At 38.9% G+C, this 25,386-nt stretch overlaps 1 protein-coding gene across 14 annotated transcripts in view; it reads right to left on the bottom strand.

The window, feature by feature from the left end:
- Window positions 1-25,386, bottom strand: part of CPQ (carboxypeptidase Q) — a 492,586-nt gene that overhangs the window by 104,550 nt on the left and 362,650 nt on the right. For all 14 annotated transcript variants that reach the window (XM_077943878.1, XM_077943882.1, XM_077943876.1 and 11 more), the window contains one exon: window positions 9,214-9,305. In XM_077943878.1, coding sequence (XP_077800004.1) covers window positions 9,214-9,305 — 92 coding nt within the window. The remainder of the gene's footprint in view (window positions 1-9,213; window positions 9,306-25,386) is intronic.

Here is a 25,386-nt window from a genome sequence, read left to right as displayed (position 1 = left end):
TGATTCCTGACATAGATCACTAATAACCATAATTGTATCATAAAAATGCTAGCAGAGTCATTTAAAAAGTTCACACCGTTTATTTCGACAATCACTAAAATAGATCTCCCCACCCCACCCCCCCAATAAAAGTTCCATTCCTATTTGGTATCACCCACACCAATGCCAAAGGCAGACCTCGAGACTCCATTATCATCCAACTGAAGGGGAGCAGCTGTCCCTTCTCTCCCTTCTTGATCACTGGCTGAAATCCACTTGCTCTGCAAGGATTAGGTGTTGCCTCCTTCCTCACGACTAACATGCCATAGTGATTTCTCCCTCTTCTAAATCCTTTCCATTTACTCTGTTCAGACTTTACACCATTTGGCACTTTGTCAATGATAGCATCCTCCATAAAAATAATATGCTTTTAGTACATTATTTAAAACTTCATTATATATGGTTTGTAATACTAACTTTCTTATGTGTGTGTTTAAAGTTATTTTTGAAGTAAAATGTAAGGTCCTTCTGGTCAAAGACTGTGACTCCTTTTCTTTTTGTGTGTTGCTAGACAAAGGCATCCTGGTAGTGGTGAAGATGAGTACTTTTAGGCAGCTCACAGAGCTGATCTCACTTTGAGCACCATGGGAGGTAAAGACCTCAGGGTAGCTGCCCTCTTGTGCAGCTAAAGTGTTTGGAAAGCCAGAACAAAGTGAAAGGAAGACCCTAGAGTGGGTCAGTTTTCTGCCAAAGATAGAGAACATAGCTATAGAATGCTCCCAGCCTACAGTGTAGAGCTGTTGTTGGGAAGTGGCTGCTCAGCCAGTGTCTGTATGCCCTAGTCTCTCATGCAGTTGGACTACATGACTAGTTCTTGCCAATGGAGTGTGAGTAGAAATGATGTCAGCCACTTCCATAACTATCCCATAAAAACTTCCTACTATCCCCCTGCCTGCCAGCTGGATGTCAATACTCGAAGGCATATTAAAAGCCATGTTGTTAAAGGGTGTGTCAGCTTGGATCCCTGAATACCTATATAAAGCAGAGCCCTACTATAGATTGGATATTAAGCGAGCAAGGAATATATTTCTAGGTTATGTTAGGTCATTGAAATTTAACCAATTATTTGTTTCACCAGTTAGCATAACCTTATTTGGAACAGATGACCTCTCTATTGTGACTGGAGTGAACTGGATATTATTGGACTGTTTGCTGGCATTCAGTAATGCCACAGAGAAAGAAGTCTAAGGACAATCTAATTTACCCCTGTGGTATGTGACTTGCTTATTATATTAACTTTTAAGTTAAACTCAGCCACCTTTGAAATGATGATAGTCTTGATAATGTCAATATCAATATGGTAATCATAAGAATCCAGAATAAGTCCTTTGAAATTGGCTGTATCATGTAAAGCATGCACAATGTCTTTTTAAAGGTGAGATAAAGAGTTACTGTAAAACAAAATGCCAGAATAGGAACAGCTCCGGCCTCCAGCTCCCAGCATGAGTGACACAGAAGACGGGCGATTTCTGCATTTTCAACTGAGGTACCAGGTTCATCTCACTGGGGTGTGTCAGACAGTTGGCGCTGGTCTGTGGGTGCAGCCCGATCAGCCAGAGCTGAAGCAGGGCGAGGCATCACCTCACCTGGGAAGCACAAGGGGGAAGGGAATTCCATTTCCTAGCCAAAGGAAATTGAGACACACAACACCTGGAAAATTCGGTAACTCCCACCCTAATACTGCGCTTTACCAAGGGTCTTAGCAAATGGCACACCAGGAGATTATATCCCACACCTGGCCCAGAGGGTCCCATGCCCATGGAGCCTCCCTCATTGGCAGCACAGCAGTCTGACATCTAACTGTAAGGTGGCAGTGAGGCTGGGGGAGGGGCGCCTGCCATTGCTGAGGCTTAAGTAGGTAAACAAAGCCTCCATGAAGCTTGAATTGGGTGGAAACCACCACAGCTCAAGGAGGCTGGCCTGCCTCTGTAGACTCCTCCTCTGGGGACAGGGCATAGCTAAACAAAAAGCAGCAGAAACCTTGGCAGAGGTAAATGCCCCTGTCTGACAGCTTTGAAGACAGCAGTGGATCTCCCAGCACAGAGGCTGAGATTTGAGAACGGACAGACTGCCTGCTCAAGTGGGTCCCTGACCCCCGAGTAGCCTAACTGGGAGACATCCCCCACTAGGTGCAGAATGACACTTCACACCTCACACAGCGGGGTACACTCCTGAGATGAAGCTTCCAGAGCAATAATCAGACAGCAACACTCGCTGTTCAGCAATATTCTATCTTCTGCAGCCTCCACTGCTGATACCCAGGCAAACAGGGTCTGGAGTGGACCTCAAGCAAACTCCAACAGACCTGCAGCTGAGGGTCTTGACTGTTAGAAGGAAAACTAACAAACAGAAAGGACATCCACACCAAAACCCCATCAGTAAGTCACCATCATCAAAGACCAAAGGCAGATAAAACCACAAAGATGGTGAAAAAGCAGTGCAGAAAAGCTGGAAATTCAAAAAATCAGAGTGCATCTCCCACTCCAAAGGAATGCAGCTCATCGCCAGCAACGGAACAAAGCTGGACGGAAAATGACTTTGATAAGTTGAGAGAAAAAGGCTTCAGTCAATCAAACTTATCAGAGCTAAAGGAGGAACTACGTAACCAGCGCAAAGAAACTAAAAACCTTAAAAAAAGAATGGATGAATGGATAACTAGAATAATCAATGAAGAGAAGACCTTAAAAGAACTGATAGAGATGAAAACCATAACACGAGAACTACACGACAAACGCACAAGCTTCAGTAACCGACTCAATCAACTGGAAGAAAGAGTATCAGCGATTGAAGATCAAATGAATGAAATGAAGTGAGAAGAGAAGTATAGAGAAAAAAGAGTAAAAAGAAATGAACAAAGCCTCCAAGAAATATGGGATTATGTGAAAAGACCAAATCTATGTCTGATTGATGTGCCTGAAAGTGATGGGGAAAATGGAACCAAGTTAGAAAACACTCTGCAGGATATCATCCAGGAGAACTTCCCCAACCTAGTAAGGCAGGCCAACATTCAAATTCAGGAAATACAGAGAATGCCACAAAGATACTCCTTGAGAAGAGCAACTCCAAGACACATAATTGTCAGATTCACCAAAGTTGAAATGAAGGAAAAAATGTTAAAGGCAGCCAGAGAGAAAGGTCAGGTTACACACAAAGGGAAGCCCATCAGAATAACAGCAGATCTCTCAGCAGAAATTCTCCAAGCCAGAAGAGAGTGGGGGCCAATATTCAACATTCTTAAAGAAAAGAATTTTAAACCCAGAATTTCATATCCAGCCAAACTAAGTTTCATAAGTGAAAGAGAAATAAAATCCTTTACAGACAAGCAAATGCTTAGAGATTTTGTCACCACCAGGCCTGCCCTACAAGAGATACTGAAGGAAGCACTAAACATGGAAAGGAACAACAGGTACTAGCCATTGCAAAAACATGTCAAAATGTAATGTCTATCGATGCTAGGAAGAAACTGCATCAACTAGCGAGCAAAATAACCAGCTAAGATCATAATGACAGGATCAAGTTCACACATAACAATATTAACCTTAAATGTAAATGGACTAAAAGGTCCAATTAAAAGACACAGACTGGCAAATTGGATAAAGAGTCAAGACCCATCAGTTTGCTGTATTCAGGAAACCCATCTCACATGCAGAGACACATATACGCTCAAAATAAAGGGATGGAGGAAGATCTACCAAGCAAATGGAAAACAAAAAAAAGCAGAGGTTGCAATCCTAGTCTCTGATAAAACAGACTTTAAACCATCAAAGATCAAAAGAGACAAAGAAGGTCATTACATAATGGTAAAGGGATCAATTCATCAGGAAGAGCTAACTATCCTAAATACATATGCACCCAATACAGGAGCACCCAGATTCATAAAGCAAGTCCTTAGAGACTTACAAAGAGACTTAGATTCCCATACAATAATAATGGGAGACTTTAACACCCCGCTGTCAACATTAGACAGATCAATGAGACAGAAAGTTAACAAGGATATCCAGGAATTGAACTCAACTCTGCACCAAGCGGACCTAATAGACGTCTACAGAACTCTCCACCCCAAATCAACAGAATATACATTCTTCTCAGCATCACATCGCACTTATTCCAAAATTGACCACATAATTGGAAGTAAAGCACTCCTCAGCAAATGTAAAAGAATAGAAATTACAACAAACTGTCTCTCAGACCACAGTGCAATCAAACCAGAGCTCAGGACTAAGAAACTCAATCAAACTGCTCAACTACATGGAAACTGAACAACCTGCTCCTGAATGACTACTGGATACATAACGAAATGAAGGCAGAAATAAAGATGTTCTTTGAAACCAATGAGAACAAAGATACAGCATACCAGAATCTCTGGGACACATTTAAAGCAGGGTGTTGAGGGAAATTTATAGCACTAAATGCCCACAAGAGAAAGCAGGAAAGATCTAAAAATGACACCCTAACATCAAAATTAAAAGAACTAGAGAAGCAAGAGCAAACACATTCAAAAGCTAGTAGAAGGCAAGAAATAACTAAGATCAGAGCAGAACTGAAGGAGATAGAGACACAAAAAACCCTCCAAAAAATCAGTGAATCCTGGAGCTGGTTTTTTGAAAAGATCAACAAAATTGATAGACTGCTAGCAAGACTAATAAAGAAGAAAAGAGAGAAGAATCAAATAGATGCAATAAAAAATGATAAAGGGGATATCATCACTGACCCTACAGCAATACAAACTACCATCAGAAAATACTATAAACATCTCTATGCAAATAAACAAGAAAACCTAGAAGAAATGGATAATTTCCTGGACACTTACACTTTCCCAAGACTAAACCAGGAAGAAGTTGAATCCCTGAATAGACCAATAGCAGGCTCTGAAATTGAGGCAATAATTAACAGCCTACCAACCAAAAAAAGTCCAGGACCAGACGGATTCACAGTCGAATTCTACCAGAGGTACAAGGAGGAGTTTATACCATTCCTTCTGAAACTATTCCAATCAATAGAAAAAGAGGGAATCCTCCCTAACTTGTTTTATGAGGCCAACATCATCCTGATACCAAAGCCTGACAGAGATACAACAAAAAAAGAGAATTTTAGACCAACATCCCTGATGAACATCAATGCAAAAGTCCTCAATAAAATACTGGCAAACCAAATCCAGTAGCACATCAAAAAACTTATCCACCATGATCAAGTGGGGTTCATCTATGGGATGCAAGGCTGGTTCAACATACGCAAATCAATAAACATAATCCAGCATATAAACAGAACCAAAGACAAAAACCACATGATTATCTCAATAGATGCAGAAAAGGCCTTTGACAAAATTCAACAGCCCTTCATGCTAAAAACTCTCAATAAATTTGGTATTGATGGAACGTATCTCAAAATAATAAGAGCTATTTATGACAAACCCACAGCCAATATCATACTGAATGGGCAAAAACTGGAAGCATTCCCTTTGAAAACTGGCACAAGACAGAGATGCCCTCTCTCACCACTCCTATTCAACATAGTGTTGGAAGTTCTGGCTAGGGCAATCAGGCAAGAGAAAGAAATAAAGGGTATTCAGTTAGGAAAAGAAGTCAAATTGTCCCTGTTTGCAGATGACATGATTGTGTATTTAGAAAACCCCACTGACTCAGCCAAAAATCTCCTTAAGCTGATAAGCAACTTCAGCAAAATCTCAGGATACAAAATCAATGTGCAAAAATCACAAGCATTCTTATACACCAGTAACAGACAAACAGAGAGCCAAATCATGAATGAACTCCCATTCACAATAGCTTCAAAGAGAATAAAATATCTAGGAATCCAACTTACAAGGGATTTAAAGGACCTCTTCAAGGAGAACTACAAACCACTGCTCAGTGAAATAAAAGAGGACACAAACAAATGGAAGAACATACCATGCTCATGGATAGGAAGAATCAATATCGTGAAAATGGCCATACTGCCCAAGGTAATTTATAGATTCAATGCCATCTCCATTAAGCTACCAATGACTTTCTTCATAGAAGTGGAAAAAACTTCTTTAAAGTTCATATGGAACCAAAAAAGACCCCGCATTGCCAAGACAATCCTAAGTCAAAAGAACAAAGCTGGAGGCATCATGCTACCTGACTTCAAACTATACTACAAGGCTACAGTAACCAAAACAGCATGGTACTGGTACCAAAACAGAGATATAGACCAATGGAACAGAATAGAGTCCTCAGAAATAATACCACACATCTACAGCCATCTGATCTTTGACAAACCTGAGAGAAGCAAGAAATGGGGAAAGGATTCCCTATTTAATAAATGGTGCTGGGAAAATTGGCTAGCCATAAGTAGAAAGCTGAAACTGGATCCTTCCTTACTCCTTGTACGAAAATTAATTCAAGATGGATTAGAGACTTAAATGTTAGACCTAATACCATAAAAACCCTAGAAGAAAACCTAGGTAATACCATTCAGGACATAGGCATGGGCAAGGACTTCATGTCTAAAACACCAAAGTGGGAGCTAAGCTATGAGGATGCAAAGGCATAAGAATGATACATTGAACTTTGGGGACTTAGGAGAAAGGATGGGAGGTTAGTGAGCAATAAAAGATTACTCACTGGGTACAGTGTATACTGCTCAGGTGATGGGTGCACCAAAATCTCACAAATCACCACTAAAGAACTTACTCATGTAACAAAATGCCACCTCTGCCCTAAAAACCTACGAAAATAAAATAAAATAATATCACTATCAGAAAAAAAAAAAAAAGCCAATGTTTTCCCTTTCTGGAATTTCTTCTTTTTATTTCTGAAAATGCAATGCAGACTAGCCACCAACATGAAGCTACATTTGTATGGAGGCAGCCTGGATGCTGTCAAGATAAACTAGTTCTGTTTATATGATTGCATGTCCTTTGAGTGTGTGTATTTCTGCCAACCTCAGAATTTTAGGTATTTCTGATTTCATCCATGTGCTTTAACAGGCTACAGTGAAACTCACATTATAGAGAAATAAACCGTCTTTTTTCACATTCTAGGAATTTCAGTGATGATAAAAATTTTTAGCCAGATCAATTGCAATTTAAATCCAATTTTTTTCTTGGAGTAGAGTGTATTATAGAGAATAAAAGAGGGCGTGGTGGCTCACACCTGTAATCCCAGCACTTTGGGAGGCTGAGGCGGGCAGATCACAAAGTCAGGAGATCAAGACCGTCTTGGCTAACACGGTGAAACCCCGACTCCACTAAAAATACAAAAAATTAGCCAGGTGTGGTGGCACATGCCTGTAGTCCCAGCTACTTCGGAGGATAAGGCAGGAGAATTGCTTGAACCCGGAGGCAGAAGTTGCAGTGAGCCAAGATCGTGCTACTGCACTCCAGCCTGGGCAACAGAGTGAGACTCCGTTTCAAAAAAAAAAAAAAAAAAAAAAGAACAGTTCTTTTAACTATTCTGTTTTTTTTTTTTTTAATAAAGTCCAATATGTATAGAATTTTAAATCTCCTTCTTAAAAATAAGTTACTCTCTTGCCTTGAGGATGAAGTCTGCACTTCTAAACATGATTCATATGTTCTTCTTGTCCAGGCTCTTGTTTACCTCAGTGTTCCACCCTCCTACCACTGTGCATCTTGCATTCTATGCAGCAGCCACTCTGAATTCCTTTCCATTTCTCCGGTGTGCTTTGCTTTGTCTCATCTCCTGCCTTTGCACACACAGGTCCCTCTGCCAAGGTGCAGTACCCATCTCCTCCCTACCTCTCCATTCTCCTTAGCTTACTTCCACTCAGTCTTCAGGTCCCAGCTTAGATGTAATTTCTTTCCCAGAAAGAAATTATAAGGTGTTAAGTCTTGAAAGACTTAAGTTAATGATGAGTTATTAAGTTAATGATTAAGTTAATGATCAATTTAAGTTAATGATCAGTGTCCTTTAAAATGTAGGCTTTGTAAGGTCATGGTAGATCTTTTTGATGCTAACATTAATGCATATCATAGTGTACAGAACATAGTACATGCTCAAAAAATATTAATTGAATGTTGCTGAATCTAGAACAATCCTCATATGATGTTGTGGTCTACAACATCACATAGAAAATGATGTTACTGACCTACTAACTAAAGGACACTTGTCTTGAATTATGTTATCCCCAGGATCACCTGAGGCCAAAAGAACTAAAGTATTGAAAGAGTAGGGCATAGGACATAAGTTGTCCTTTGTATAGTAAATAATTGTATTCAGTGACCAAATTCATGACTTTAAACTCATTATACACTAACTGACTGAAATAGGGCAATACAGACTGACTTTGAAAAAAAAAAAAAGGTCAAAAATAACATACACACAATTTACAAAAGAAACCCTTCTCTGATTTGGATAATTTAAGCTTGCAAGATTTGCTTCTTCTAGTCTAGACGTTCAGGGGAAACCATCCGGCAGCAGCAGACCAGATGCTCCTCTCTGGGCAACCATCACTGCTTGCCAGCATATGCTCATTGATTTTGGAGTTCTTCTTTGAACTAACATTTGACTTGATCTAGAGTACTTCTGAGCTTGTATATTTTGCTGTCTCAAAATTTGCTCTTGATATTAATCTCTCCATCCTCCCTCTTCCATGTGGCCTTGTATTTCTAATCACGACCATCCACAACAATCTTCCTGCTTCAAGCTTCACACTTGTATAATGACAGCTGGTGTCAAACCAAGCTGTCCTCCACATTCCCGGGACAGAGGCCTGTGGCTGCTGCCATTTCCACCACCATCATGGCAATGCTCTTGGCAGACTCAAGGCCTCGGAACCTGGCACTCAAATGCCAAGGCTTCTGGGAGTATGGCAGGCATTGAGGTATGGGGATAGGCCCGGTGGGGAGAGGGAATGTTTGCCTATAACTATTTCTCTGACATACATAAAATACAGCAGAGCTAGGGAGACTTTAAAAAAATGGCAGCATGGCAATCAGAATTTTTCTTTGGCCACAGACTGTGATGTAGAAGAAGAAAAGCTCTCAGCTCTACACCACAGCATCATCGGTTTACCAGTGCATTCTCATTCACAGGGCTGGAGGGAGAAGGCTCATACAAGGGTGTTTGCTAGGGCCAGTTGACCAGAAAGTATTATTGAAAGTCTTAAATGGATAATGAGAGATATTTTTGTATATTACATGTACAAATGCTTAGCAATCCATGGCTGGGTTTTTACCTTGTGTAACTGATAATACTGGAAGGCACCAACTCCACCTTGTTCTTCTGCAGTCCAGAGCACCAGCCGCAGAGTCCTCTTTGGACGCAGCCCTGGGAAAATAATAAAATAAAAAAAGCGATACTTTAGTTGATTTTGAATTTTATAAAAAAATGGCAGGGTCCCTCATCTGCCACGTGGAGACAGGAGGAAATCAGAGGCACTCATCTCTCACTGGTGTGGTTACCTCCTTCAGGGTATGGCTGGCACAACAAAAGAGCAACTTCAGGGCTGATCTCCAGCCCAGGTTAATGGAGAAAGGGGTTGTGACAAATGTAGTTTGCAGGCCAGAAAGTGAGAGCCTCTCATCACATCCTTAACTGGATATCCTGCCCAGAAGAACCCAATGGATGGCCAAGATCAGTGAGATATTAGATCATATCTGGAAGATGCAGTTAGGACGACCCCAAGCTGATTGTGGGGTCTTTCAATGATCTTAATTGAAATTAAACCGTTTGGGTCTACTTAAGGATAAGCCGTATAGGGCATGACTTTTTAGTCTAAACATACAAGCATAGCTAGATGCCCATGCTATCTTCAGTAATGTAATAACTGAAAAGCAGATTCAATAGTTATGCTTCCCCATGGCCAATTTCTTCTCCTACTTGGAAATAGAAGGTCATTCCCTTAAGGTCAATGAAAATTAATTGAATGAAGATGATATTTATTGACCTTATTACTGCACAAACAGCTTGGTGGCAATTTTATTGACTTGTGATACACAAATTTGTATCCTGGACTTGTTAAAGTTTATGGCAGATGTGGTGGATCCAGAACCATTTTTGGCTGACAATGTCTGCTCAGTGAAAGTTACCTACAAGGAATCTGTTTCTGAAGTTTAAAAAAACGGCAAAAGAGTGTGCTAAAAGTGCTACTTTGTGACCAAGAATTAACAACTGTTCTGATTCAGACTGATAATGGCATTTCTGAGAAATAACAAAGGCAGAAAAATGTGAAGCTGTGCTTAAATCTTATTAAGAGCATTTTCCCACCTCCTCATGGGGAACCATAGGAAGGGTTAAAATGGACTTTGAGTGGCTCTGAGATGGACACACCACATATCTCAAGTATAACCACATATGCGCTGCCACCCAGGTACATGGCCCTTGAAGGAGCCAGCTGGCTAGCTGCAGCCTGGATGACAAATGCTCCTGGGACACAGAGCTCTCTCCTGTCTCTTACAGGCTTCAAAAGGCATTCTCCTTCCCTAAGCCTAGTGCTAAGGAGCTGAAAAGGAGGAGCTACACTTTTTTATGAAATTGAATATAGTTGTGAAATCACTTTATACTTCAGCATGTTAACATAATTTAAAAAGCATAGGTTTAGGATGCAGGTTGACCATAGTTGCAGTTAAAACATGGACAAGCAATTTCTACATTCAGTTCCTCAGCAATCCTATTGGTGTTTCCATCGAAGTCCATATAGAATCCAACTTCTCATCTTGGCCACTACTGTGGTCTAAACCCCCACCCTCTGTTGTCTGGATTGCTGCAGTGGCCTCCTAACTGGGCTTGTTGCTGAAGCCCTCACCTCTCTTCAGGTGATGCTCCACACTGTAACCAGGAGAGTGTTGGCAAAACCTAAGCCAGATAATGTCATTTCTTGGCTCGAAACCTCCAATAACCAGAAGTAAGCTTCTGGAAGACAGGGATCTATGCTTTTTATTCATTGTAATGTCACCAATTCCTAGATTGTTTGACACACATTAGGTGCCCAATAAATGGTACTGAAGGAACAAATAAATGCAAACCTTAGTGTCTTGATTAGAATGAAATTTGAAGCCACTTATCCAGTCTCATCTTCTAAAAGTCTTCTGCTAGCTCATTCCCAGGCAAGGTGTTATATTTGAAAAAGGCAGACAGATCTGGTGAATCTTGCTATCATTCGGCACTAGCTGTGTAACTACTGGGAAATTTATCTACCTGAAATTATGCCTCTTTATCTGAAAGATGAAGATAACATTATGTGCCTATGCCATAACCCCTTTTCAAATTGAATGAGATGTGATAACACATTAAGACAAACCTGGGGCTGGCATGTAATTGGCATTCAATAAGTGAACAATAAAACCACATAACACACTTTCACCTCACAGAGTAGAAGGAATATCTAAATGCCCAGAGAGGAAATTCTTCCAAAGGACTTTGAATACTTGGAGAACAAGAATTCTAGAGTGCCCACTGTTTGCTCTACCGAGTCAAACCACCTACCCACATTCCTAGCATAAACTTATTAAACTGTTGTCTGAGGAAGAAATCTAATCAGGATTGCTAAAAATAACAATCTATGGTTTCTTTCAAAGGAATGTGCTTAAAGTCAATTTAAATGAAATAACTTGCTTGTAACAGGTAAAAATAAGAAAGGATAAAGTACTATTATTGTTTATATGCTGCAAATAAAAATTCTAAACATTTTTTAAATCCACAAGAAAAGGAAAAAATACACTTTCTTTTTACATATCTGTGCACCTACCAGTAAAATACTACCAAATTATTAAAATGACAAAATTCTCTAAATAAGAATAAACAGGCAGCACAGGCTGTAGAATATTCATTTTTAAAAAGCAAACGCTCTGAATATCCCCATAGATTTTGTGTGCCACATGAAAGTTATTATCCTATAGGGTTAGTCTCCTTTACATTCCAAATCAGTCACATGGCCAGTGATGTATTAAGGTAATAAAGAGGTAATTGATTTGAAGTGAGGAATGCTAAGGCCTCAGCACAACAACAGCATAGTTGGTGCATAGCTCGCCCTGAAAAGACTAACAAGCCTGCTCAAGCCCTTGAGAAGTTTAGCATCCATTAGCAGGGAACCCTAGCACCTACTTGACAGCGTGAAGGCCTTAGGAAGAAGTTAGGAAGCCAGTAGATTAGCAAATATTGAGTCCAAAGTCTCTTTCTACTCTGACAGTCTGATTGTCCCTGAACCTGAGAGAAATGCGTGAGGCTTCATTCAAGAACTAGACCTTAAACCTACTGGGGAGTTCAGGTCCCCCGTCTACCCAAATCCATGATGGACAGTGTGGGGTACAGAAAGGCATTGGCTGTGGAGTCTGAATGAGCCGTGTTTCACTCCTGGCTCTGCTGCTTCTGGCTCTGTGAGATTAGATTAATTACAATACTTAATCTCTTCATCTATATAATAAGGAAAATGGTAATTGCCTGATGGGATTGTTATGAAAGTTAAATGAAACAAGGCAAATGTATATCAAGCATAGTCCCTTGCACATAGTAGGTTTTCAAGAACTATTTATTAGCTTTTCTCTCCATCACTCTAGACCTTTCTGGTCAGTGCCAACAGTCACCAGGGAGAGCGTGTGGTAGAACTAGGTGAGATGCATGGTCCTCAGGCCGCTTCTTTAGGAGCCCCAGAACACTTTTGTTTATACAGAATGCATAAGCCCAGTCAAGGGAAAAAACAGATTTCATCTAACCTGTAGGAAAACACATAACTTCTTTCAGTACAGAAAGCTCCCTCATCCCAATATAGAGCATATCCAAATCTAAATAAATAGAAACAAGTTCTTCCCTTTTAAAATGAGGGCCAATCAGAATGTTTAGTTTTTGGATAAAGTCAAAAGGCTAAATATATCTGAAATCTGAAGACAACTGATATAAGGACATCTATATTTATCATTTTCAAATGATAGAATTTATTGTGTATCTTAAATCCAAACTAGTTTGAAAAACCATAAGTCTTAAATATATACAAGAAAGCAACAACAACAACAATAATAAAGCAATAACAATGGTAGCAACATAACAAGTGATATGAGGTCAAATGTATGGAATTAATTCTGTGGCAGATTTGGGGTAAGTGGAAGCTCTGTTGTAAGCCTGGCCCCTATTCTGTCATGGCTTGGTAGCATGCAGCTCCATTTCCAAGGCAAGCACGTGAGAGAAAGTCCTAGAATTAGAAGAGGCAGGGAGGACCCTGCTGAGTCTTAGCTGGTTAGGAGTCAGGTCTCATTGAGGTTTTGTTAGGGGAGAGGCAATCAGTTCTCCTATAAATGTATAGAAGGTACCAGAGATGCCTTGACCTCCTGGAATCTACAGTACGACTTCCAGATAATACAACAGTTTATAGCCATCATGGTTTTCCTTTAAAACAACATCAACTACCAATAATGTGTCAGAACTTGGTTTTGGTTTATGAAATAGGATATACATGCATTTCATTTTCATTTCATTGAGGAGAATACTAATACTAGGGGGAAGAGAAATTATGAAAAAAATTTCTTTGGACTTTTTTTTTTCATTATTCTTAAATTTAAAGAATTCTGAGAGAAAAATTATGATTAAGCTGATAATTTGAAAGGTCAGTTGACTGTCTTACACTTGCACAAAGAGAGGGGCAGAGCAAAGTAAACTTGACTCTCAGCAGGAAAAGTTAATCCAGCCTTGTAGACAACTTTCCTAAATCATGAAATCTACAGAACACTGTTAACAATATGTGTTGACCCCAACACTAATTTACTATTCGGTTTCAACCCTCCAGAACTATAGATAAGTATTGTTCTCCCTTCTGTGATCTAACTTTGCAGAGAAAACACAACTTCCTTCTGCAGTAAATATACTCATTTTCTACTAGTTCACAAATACAACTGTTGTCCCACTCTGTTTCAGCAACAGCTCAGAAGAGAGTGCCTACACTTATATTCCTGCAATAAACTTAACTAATAAGAGTACAGTATCTGAGACACAAAAGTAAATAATGACATGGTAGCATGTGAATTGAATGACAAGAGGTAGTAAAGCAGAGTGGTTAAATGCATGGGTTTGGGGGTTGAGACCTCTTTCTGCTTTGGGCAAATTACATAATCTGTCATATAATTTATGAGCACATTATCACTGATAAAATAGGGGCATGGTTAGACAAAGATAAATTATTTTAGTGAAGTAAACTGCAACTACTTCTCTTTAAAGGCAGGAACAGAAGATCACCTTGAAGATCTTTGTTCTTGGAAGAATCCCTTGGTGTCTCTCTTAGTTATGTAAATATAAAGCAATTAGGCACTTTGGGGAAGCATTAGGGCAGGGCAAAAAAATGTTTTTTAAACTCCATCTTGCAAACTGCTACCTTTTCAGCCACCCCAAGAAACAATCTGCACACTTGTCAGGAGGAGAATCAGTGTAGGAAAAGGAGCCCAGGGCCTTCTGGGGGGAAGCCCTACTGTCCTCATCCCGTTTCTGTGACTGGAGGCCAGGAATGAGAGACCTATTGGCTCAGGGTGACACTGACTAAGGTCCCAGAGCAGGGAAGTTCCTGGAAGCCATGGAAATAAAGTGATCCTAATGAAAGGAGGAATCTGGGCTGTTGATCTGGGCTCAACAAAATGGCCTCAGGTTCTAGGGGAAGGACTAATTTCAGACTAGCATGAGGCCAACTCCAGAAGCGCCTCCAGACCAGCCAGCCTGGCACAGTGGTTACAATTTAGGGAACAATGGCTGAGGATGGAAATGTAAACAAAGGGAGTTGTAACCCTGTCACCCAAAATGGTTACCCTGTGACATGGATGTGCAAATGGTGCCATATAGCAGACACCAGGGACGGCAGAAGTCACAGACAGACACAGCTACGGGCTTCTGCAGGAGGACTGACCCATTTGGCCCGAGTAAAGTCAGGATTCATGGACAATTTGGGGGCAGTGGGAGGGATCTCAAGAGGAGATAATAGACTTCCTGCTAATAAGCCCTGTGGAGACTTGGGTGATTAACTGTAAAGAAGATTAAAGAGATGTGATAATATTTATAACCTGTGTTTGTGGAACAGGTCTTAACAGCTATAATTTCCATGATTCAAAGGCAACAGTCCTACCTCATTATAATGATTAAGATTCTATTAGCCAGGAAAATCACTATTAATCACTGGTGAAGCAGAAACATTATGACTCCAAGTGCATAAAGGCCATTTCTGGCCTAGCCCAGTTTTCTACTCTCATCCTCTGCTTCTGCTTATTTTTTAAAAATTATTTTTATTTCCACAGGTTATTGGGGAACAGGTGGTGTTTGGTTACATGAGTAAGTTCTTTAGTGATGATTTGTGAGATTTTGGTGCACCCATCACCTGAGCAGTATACACTGCACTCAATTTGTGGTCTTTTATCCCTCAACCCCTTCCTACCTTTCCCCGAGTCCCCAAAGTCCATTGTGTCTTTCTTATGCCTTTGCATCATCATGGCTTGGCTCCCACATATAAGCGAGAACATACAATGTTTGTTTTTCCGTTCCTGAATTACTTCACTTAGAATAATAGTCTCTAATCTCATCCAGGTCACTGCGAATGCCATTAATTAATTCCTTTATATGGTTGAGTAGTATATATACACTATATATATAGTATATATACACACACACTACAGTTTCTATATATATAGTAGTATATATATGTGTGTATATATGTGTGTGTGTATATATATGTGTGTATACATATATACATAGATATACATAGTGGTTGGTTCCACGCTTTTGGAATTGCAAATTGTGCTGCTATAAACATGTGTGTGCAAGTATCTTCTTCATTTAATGACTTCTTTTCCTCTGGGTAGATATACCCAGTAGTGGGATTGCTGGATCAAATGGTAGTTCTACTTTTAGTTCTTTAAGGAATCTCCCCCACTGTTTTCCATAGTGGTTGTACTAGTTTATATTCCCACCAGCAGTGTAGAAGTGTTCCCTATTCACTGCATCGAAGCCAACATCAATTATTTTTTGATTTTTTGATTATGGCCATTCTTGCAGGAATAAGGTAGTATCGCATTGTGGTTTTGATCTGCATTTCCCTAATCATTAGCGATGTTGAACATTTTTTTCCCATGTTTGTTGGCCATTTGTATATCTTCTTTTGAGAATTGTCTATTTGTGTCCTTAGCCCACTTTTTGATGGGATTGTTATTTTCTTGCTGATTTGTTTGAGTTCACTGTAGATTCTGGATATTAGTCCTTTGTCAGATGTATAGATGGTGAAGATTTTCTCCCACTCTGGGTTGCCTGTTAACTCTGCTGACTGTTCCTTTTGCCATGCAAAAGCTCTTAAGTTTAATTAGATCCCAGTATTTATCTTTGTTTTTATTGCATTTGCTTTTGGGTTGTTGATCATGAAATCTTTGCCTAAGCCAATGTCTAGAAGAGTTTTTCCAATGTTATCTCCTGGAATTTTTATAGTTTCAGGTCTTAGATTTAAATCCTTGATCCATCTTGAGTTGATTTTTGTATAAGGTGAGAGATGAGGATCCAGTTTCATTCTCCTACGTGTGGCTTGCCAATTATCCCAGCACCATTTGTTGAATAGGGTGTCCTTTCCCAACTTTATGTTTTTGTTTGCTTTGTCAAAGATCGATTGGCTGTAAGTATTTGGGTTTATTTCTGGGTTCTCTATTCTGTTCCATTGGTCTATGTGCCTATTTTTATGCCAGTACCATGCTGTTTTGGTGACTATGGCCTTATAGTATGGTTTGAAATCAGGTAATGTGACACTTTCAGATTTGTTCTTCTTGCTTAGTCTCACTTTAGCTATGTGGGCTTTTTTTTGGTTCTGTATGAATTTTAGGACTTTTTTTTTTAAAATTCTGTGAAGAATGATGGTGGTATTTTGATAGGAATTGCACTGAATTTTTAGATTGCTTTTGGCAGTATGGTCATTTTCACAATATTGATTCTACCTATCCATGAGATGGGATGTGTTTCCATTTGTTTGTGTTGTCTATGATTTCTTTCAGCAGTGTTTTGTATCCTTGTAGAGGTCTTTGACATCCTTAGTTAGGTATAATCCTAAGTATTTTATTATTATTATTATTATTTGCAGCTATTTTAAAAGGGATTGAGTTCTTGATTTTATTCTCAGCTTGGTTGCTGTTGGTGTATAGAAGATCTACTGATTTCTATGTATTAATTTTGTATCCAGAAACTTTTCTGAATTTTTTTTATCAGTCTAGGAGCTTTCTGGAGGAGTCTTTAGGGTTTTCTAGGTAAACAATCATATCATAAGGAGACAGTGACAGTTTGACTTTCTCTTTACCAATTTGGATGCCCTTTATTTCTTTCTCTTGTCTGACTGGTCTGGCTAGGACTTCCAGTTCTGTGTTGAAGAGGAGTGGTGAGAGTGGGCATCCTTGCCTTGTCTCAGTTCTTGGAGGGAATGCTTTCAACTTTTCTCCATTCAGTATTATGTTGGCTGTGGGTTTGTCATAGATGGCTTTTATTACATTGAGGTATGCCCCATATATGCCGATTTCGCTGAGAGTTTTAATCATAAAGGGAAGCTGGATTTTGTCAAATGCTTTTTCTGCATCGATTGAGATGATTATCTAATTTTTGTTTTTGATTCTGCTTATGTGGTGTATCACACTTATTGACTTGTGTATGTTAAACCATTCCTGCATCCCTGGTATGAAACCCACTTGATCATGGTGGATTATCTTCTTGATACGTTGTTGGATTTGTTTACCTAGTATTTTATTAAGGATTTTAGCATCTATGTTCACCAGGGATATTGGTCTGTAGTTTTCTTTTTTAGCTATGTCCTTTCCTGGTTTTGGTATTAGGGTGATATTGGATTCATAGAATGATTTAGGGACTGTTCCCTCTTTCTCTATCTTGTGGAATAGTGTCAATAGAATTGGTACCAATTCTTCTTTGAATGTCTGGTAGAATTCTGGGTGAATCCATCTGGTCCTGGGCTTTTATTGTTGGTAATTTTTTAAATTATCATTTCAATCTTGCTGCTTGTTACTGGTCTGTTCAGAGTATCTAATTCTTTCTGATCTAAGCTAGGAAGGTTGTATGTTTTCTTGAATTTATCTATCTCCTCTAGGTTTTCTAGTTTATGCACATAAAGGTGTTCATAGTACCCTTGAATGACTTTTTGTATTTCTGTGGTGTCACTTGTAGTATCTCCCCTTTCATTTCTAATTGAGCTTATGTCGATTTTCTCTCTTCTTTCCTTGTTTAAACTTGCTAATAGTCTATCAATTTTATTTATCTTTCCAAAAAACCAGCTTTTTGTTTCATTTATCTTTTGTATTTTGTTTCAATTTCGCTTAATTCTGCTCTGATTTTAGTTATTTCCTTTCTTCTTCTGGGTTTGGGTTTGGTTTGTTTTTGTTTCTCTAGTTCCTTGAGATGTGACCTTAGAATGTCAATTTGTGCTCTTTCAGACTTTTTGATGTAGGCATTTAATGCTATGAACTTTCTTCCTAGCACCGCCTTTGTTGTATACCAGAGGTTTTGATAGGTTATGTTACTATTGTCATTCAGTTCAAAGAATTTTTTAATTTTCATCTTGATTTCAGTTTTGACCCAATGATCATTCAGGAACAGTTTATTTAATTTCCATGTATTTGCCTGGTTTTGAAGGCTCTTTTTGGAGTTGATTTCCAGTTTTATTCCACTGTGGTCTGAGAGAGTACTTAATATAATTTCAATTTTCTTGAATTTATCAAGACTTGTTTTGTGGCCTATCATATGGTCTGTCTTGGAGAAAGTTCCATGTGCTGTTGAATAGAATGCCTATTCTATGGTTGTTGGGTAGAATGTTCTGTAAATATCTGTTAAGTCCATTTGTTCCAGGGTATAGTTTAAATCCATTGTTTCTTTGTTGACTTTCTGTCTTGATGAACTGTCTAGTGCTGTCAGTAGAGTACTGAAGTCCCCCACTATTATTGTGGTGTTGTCTATCTTACTTCTCAGGTCGATTACTAATTGTTTTATAAATTTGGGAGCTCCAGTGTTAGGTGCATATATATTTAGAATTATGATATTTTCCTGTTGGACAAGGCCTTTTATCATTATATAATGATCCTCTGTCTTTTTTAACTGCTATGGCTTTAAAGTTTGTTTTGTCTGACATAGGAATAGCTACTCCTGCTCACTTTGGTATCTATTTGCATGGAATCTCCTTTTCTATCCCTTTACCTTAAGTTTATGTGAGCCCTTGTGTGTTAGGTGTGTCTCTGAAGGCAGCAGATAGTTGGTTGGTGAATTCTTATTCATTTTGCAATTCTGTATCTTTTAAGTGGAGCATTTAAGCCATTTACATTGAACATTAGTATTGAGGTGTGAGGTACCATCCCATTGATCATGCTATTTGTTGCCTGTATACCTTGGTTTTTTGTTTTTTGTTTTTAAATTGTATTTTTGTTTTATAGGTCCTGTGTGATTTATGCTTTAAAGAGGTTCTGTTTTGATGTGTTTCCAAAATTAGTTTCAAGATTTAGAGCTCCTTTTAGTGGTTCTTGTAGTGGTGGCTTGGTAGTGGCAAATTCTCTCAGCATTTGTTTGTCTGAAAAAGGCTGTGTCTTTCCTTCATTTATGAAGCTTAATTTCTCTAGGTACAAAATTCTTGGCTGATAATTGTTTTGAGGAGGCTGAAGATAGGGCCCCAATCCCTTCTAGCTTATAGGGTTTCTGCTCAGAAATCTGCTGTTAATCTGATAGGTTTTCCTTTATAATTTACCTGGTGATTTGCCTCACAGCTGTTAAGATTCTTTCCTTCATCTTAACTTTAGATAACCTGAGGACAACGTGCCTAGGTGGTGATCTTTTTGTGATGAATTTCCCAGGTGTTCTTTGAGTTTCTTGTACTTGGATGACTAGTTCTCTACCAAGGCTGGGGAAGTTTTCCTCGATTATTCCTCTAAATATATTTTCCAAACTTTTAGATTTCTCTTCTTCCTCAGCAATGCCAATTATTCTTAGGTTTTGTAGTTTAACATAATCCCAGACTTCTTGGAGGTTTTGTTTATATTTTCTTATTCTTTTTTCTTTGTCTTTGATTAATTGGAAAGCTTTGTCTTCAAGCTCTGAAGTTCTTTCTTCCGCTTGTTCAATTCTATTGCTGGGACTTTCCAGAGCATTTGCATTTCTCTAAGTATGTCCATTGTTTCCTGAAGTTTTGATTGTTTTTTATTTATGCTATCTGTTTCATTGAATATTTCTCCCTTCACTTCTTGTATCTTTTTTTTTTTTTTTTTTTTTGAATTTCCTTACATTGGGCTTTGTTTCTCTCTGGTGCCTCCCTGATTAGCTTAATAACTAACCTTCTGAATTCTTTCTCAGGTAGATTAGGGATTTCCTCTTGGTTTGGATCCATTGTTGGTGAACTAGTGTGATTTTGCGGGGGGCTGTTAAAGAACCCTGTTTTGTCGTATTACCAGAGTTGGTTTTCTGGTTCCTTCTCATTTGGGTCAGCTCTGTCAGAGGGAAGGTCTAAGGCTCAAGGCTGGTGTTCAGTTTCTTTTGTCCCATGGGATGTTTCCTTGGTGTAGTACTCTCCCCCTTTTCCTAGGGATGTCGCTTCCTAAGAACTGAGCTGTAGTGATTGTTATCTCTCTTCTGGATCTAGCCTCCCAGCGAAGTCTACCAGGCTCTGGGCTGCTACTAGGATCGTCTGCAAAGAGTCCTGTGATGAACTGTCTGTTGGTCTCTCAGTCACCGATATCAGCTCCTGCTCTGGTGGAGGCGGCAAGTAGGTGAAATGGACTCTGTGAGGATTCCTTAGCTTTGATTGATTAGTGCACTATTTTTGTGCTGGTTATCCTCCTGCTGGGAGGTGGCACATTCAAGAGAGCATCATCTGTGGTAATATGGGGAGGAACAGGTGGTGGGTGGGGCCCTAGAACTGCCAAGAGTGTATGCCCTTTGTCTTCGGCCACCAGGATATGTAGGGAAGGACCATCAGGTGGGGGCAGGGCTAGGCATATCAGACTCTTCTTGGGCAGGTCTTGCTGTGGCTGCTGTGGAGGATGGGGTTGAAGTTTCTAGGTCAATGGAGTTATATTCCTAGGAGGATTATGGCTCCCTCTGCTGTGTTAATGCAGGTTGTCAAGGAAGTAGGGGAAAGCCAGCAGTCACAGGCCTCATCCAGGTCCCAGGCAACCCAAAGGGCTGATCTCACTCCCACCGTGCCCCTCCCAACAGCACCAACTCTGTTTCCATGCAGTGGGTAAGCAGGGCTGAGAACTTGCCCTAGGCTACTCGCCTCCCAGCTGCGAAAGTAAGTAGCGCTTTCCTTCTTCCCCTGCCTGTGGAGTCAGCACACAGGATTCATGCCCTCCCCCCAGTTCTGGCCAGGAGACTTTTTGATCAGCTGAAATTGTTACGAAGTTCAGCTGGAGGTTTCCTTATCCCTGTGGCCTTTTCCCAGTGCCTCTGGCAGTCCTCCTCAAGGACCCCTGTGAGGCAAGGCAGAAATGGCTTGTTACGGGAGCCAGCGAGCCCACAGGAATTTTCCTGCTGCTTCCTCTAACCCCATATTTCGCTTGGTCCTCTACATTGACTCAGCTGCGTGTAAGGTCAGAATCTTCTCCTGTACTCTAGAACTTCAGGTTCCCTCTCCAGTGGGGATATGTGTTCAGGGGCAGAGGATCTCCCTTTCCCACTTCTACAGTTTGGGTACTCACAGTATTTGGGGTGTCTCCCGGGTCCTGCAGGAGTAATCTGCTTCCTTCAGAGGATCTATGGGTTCTCTTGACGTTCCTAATGTATTCCTGCAGTCATTCTTGAGTAAAAGTTCACAATGCAAGTCTCCACACACTGTTCTGTCTGTCTGAGTGGGAGCTGCAATCTAGTCTTGCTTCCTGTCTGCCATCATGATCTGCTTCTGCTTCTCATCCTAAGCTCTAGTTATACCATATTTCCTACCGGTTCCTGAACAGGCTACGTTTTCTTAGAGTTTTGGCATTTTGTATATGCTCTTCTTCCTATCTAGAATACCTGTTCACCTTTTCCATCTAGGAAACTCCTATTCATTGAACAAGCCTATCTCTATAATACCTTCTCTGGGAAGGCTCCCCTAACTCAAAGGCAGAGTTGGTTGCCCCTTTCGCGATGTTCCTCTAGAACTTCATACATAACTCTATTTTCATTTTCAACCACCCTTAAATGTTGATCTTCCCATTAGACCATTAATTTTCTGATACTCATTTCCCTTTTTCATAATCTGGCCCAGTACCTGACATTTAACAATTGCTGAATAAATGTTTGTTTTATTGACTGAATGAATATGTTTGTATAAATGTAAATAAAAGGGACCACCCCTTCATTTAATCTAAAGCATGCATTCCCTACTCAGGTCAGAAAGTTGGTAAAAGATGCTATTTTTGTGAGATCAAAGCACAAGTAACACAAGTTAAAACACCCCAGTAGCCAAGATAATTAAATGTGTTTCAGCTTTGACATTTGCTTTAGTTGCCATTACATTACCTACTTTTGTAGCACAGCTGGGTCTAGTCAAAATTTAATACATCAACAGCTCTTGTTGATCAAGTCATTAAATAAATATCTAATGGTCACCAAAATTTTCCATCAGCTAACTGAATTAAATGATAGGTATTTACATTTTAAACTCTGGGAGCTCTCTTTAATTATTTTTAAAATTATTTTGATAATTTTTCTGAATATAAACACAATATATAGCAACATATCTTTTTTAAAATTTAAAATTGAGAGAAACAAAAATTAGAAACCAAAACAACTTGTAAGAATATTGTTATACTTCTTTATAATTGTTTGTAAACAAATGTATGTATACAAATATGTATGTATAAAAATTATAAATGTATGTAAACAATAGTAGTTTTCTACTGCCCTTTCCACTTAAAATCATGCCACATATGGTCCTTATTATAATCAATAATCTTCAAAAAATGGTTCTTCACTTGTTTTAGCTACTCCCTTATTATTGGGCATTTAAGGATTTTATTCTTGGGACAAGTTATTAAAAATAGAAATACAGAACTGAGTCTAAACAGTATAAACATTCTTACGGCTCTTGACACATGCCACCAATGCCCTAAAGAAAGGTTACTAATTTATATTCCTACCAGCAATGCCTGAGAATATTTACTTTTGCTTGATGTAGAACTTTTAAATCTTATCTTTTTAAGTGTCATGTTATATCTATTTTTCTATACTATATTCTGTTTATTTTCACACACATGCACAATCTATAGTCTATTTTACCTTGATTGAGATAAATGTTAAGTTTACATCTGATGCCTGACAAGAGTTAAAATATATGAATTTGTTTTTTTTCAATTAAATTGCCTGATAGTAGGGCTCTTTTATCGATATATTTCTAAGACAATGCTAGTATCATGTAGGAATCACAAGCCTGATCTAGTTGGCATTTTAACACATGCTATTTCTTTTTCTCTATGATTATTTATAGTGTTTTTATGTGCAATGAGAAATTGTGAAGCCTGGATAATAATAGATTTGAACTCTGAATCACACTTTTGTTAAGAGTTCTACCTTACAAAAACATCAACTGGTGAGAAGTTAAACAACAGTACAATTTTAAAGAAAATGATGGTAAATCAAGTACGAGTACCAAAACCTCCTTTTACAAATTTATATTTACACAAATGGTTTTTCAAATTTTATTTTTTTGTGAAGATCAAACTGTGTGAGGAAAAACAACTGTTTGTACTTGAATCATGTATTATAAAAAAGTAATGCATCTCCAACAAGCAACTGAGATGAGAAAATTTCTGGGATCCCTTTTCAATACCAAACAGCAAATATGAAGCATAAGTTTTTCTTTTTTTAATATAATGCAGGAACCATCATTAAGCTACTTCTGTTAACCCTTTTAAATGCTCCTTTTATGATTATGGTGGAGAAGATGTTATTTACATTTTCAAAGATTTTCCTTTTGTATAAAATTAGTTATGAAGTTATCTGTACTCAATTAAAGGATTAATCCTTTATTGTTTTTGACCAGTAATTAATGTAATTTTTAATTCTTGGTTCCATTTAAGTTTAGGTTTTCAGACCATAGTACATTTGGGGTAGTATTAATCCTTTTTTTTTTTTTTGAGATGGAGTCTCCCTCTGCCACCCAGGTTGGAGTACAGTGGTGCAATCTCAGCTCACTGCAACCTCCGACTCCTGGGTTCAAGTGATTTTCATGCCTCTGCTTCCAGAGATTACAGGCATTTGTCACCATGCCCAGCTAGTGTTCCATTTTTAGTAGAGATGGGGTTTTGCCATGTTGGGCAGGCTGGTCTTGAACTCTTGACCTCAAGTGATCTGCCTGCCTCAGCCTCCCAAAGTGCTGGGATTACAGGTGTGAGCCACCGCACCTGGCCACTAATCCATTTTTGAAATCAATCTTGAACAAAAACAACCTTCTTGAACACTGCTGTATTCTCAGCCCCTAAAGTGACTGCTGAATACTCTTGCTAAAGGAAAAATCTCACCATGCAAATATTAAGATCATCTGAACGTCCCTGGAACTCTCCCCCTCCTTTACATTCCTACTGTGGCTATCATAATTTAAGCCCTTTGAATTGTTGCAATCGCCAACTAACTGCTTCCACCAATCCTCTCTGTATAACTCTGCCAGATTCATCTTCTTATAATACTGCTTTGAACATGTCACTGGCTGCATGAAAATCTTTAATCATCCTTTATCATCTGTAGCAGTCATCTGCCTCCAACCTCTTTTGAACATGTATCTCTATCAATAAAACAATTTTGAGTGTGGATCACCACATATGCATATTTACATATAAATGACACATATACAACATTGTCAATACAAGAAATTATTAGTAAAATTTATTTCTTTTTCTATATAAAGAATACATCTTTTTCTGTATACAAATGTATTTTCCTACACACTCCCTAACTTTGGAGGCCACTGGTTTATGGGATAGACCATCCTCTTTAGTATAGCGTTCAAGGCTCTATATAGATAGATAGATTCTGATCTGCCTCCCAGATTTACTCCAACTACTCCTTTTCCAAAAGCCTCATTTCCATGTAAATTGGCCTCCTCACTTTCTTTCCATTTCTGTGCTTTTCCTCACACCATTTATGCCGTCTGGTTTGTCCTTTCTTTTTCTCTCAACTTATGCATATCTCAACTATCTTACAAGATCCAGCTCCAGTTCCTCCTGCTCCACTCTCTCCTTCCTCTAGACTTCAAAGCTGTTATTTTCTATTCTAACCATTTGGCAGTTAATTATGATTAATGTAGTTTTTACATACAGCCCCTGGTAAATCAAAGCACCCTATACATATTTGTTAATGTATGTATTACCACATGCAATAGAATTTTAAGCTGCAACAATAATGATATGGATCAGATTTATAAAAAGAACTTTTGGACATAGGATATTTTTGAACA

Source organism: Macaca mulatta, chromosome 8 (assembly GCF_049350105.2).
Source record: "Macaca mulatta isolate MMU2019108-1 chromosome 8, T2T-MMU8v2.0, whole genome shotgun sequence".
Classification (NCBI taxonomy): domain Eukaryota; kingdom Metazoa; phylum Chordata; class Mammalia; order Primates; family Cercopithecidae; genus Macaca; species Macaca mulatta.
This window is presented reverse-complemented; position numbering and strand designations above follow the sequence as displayed.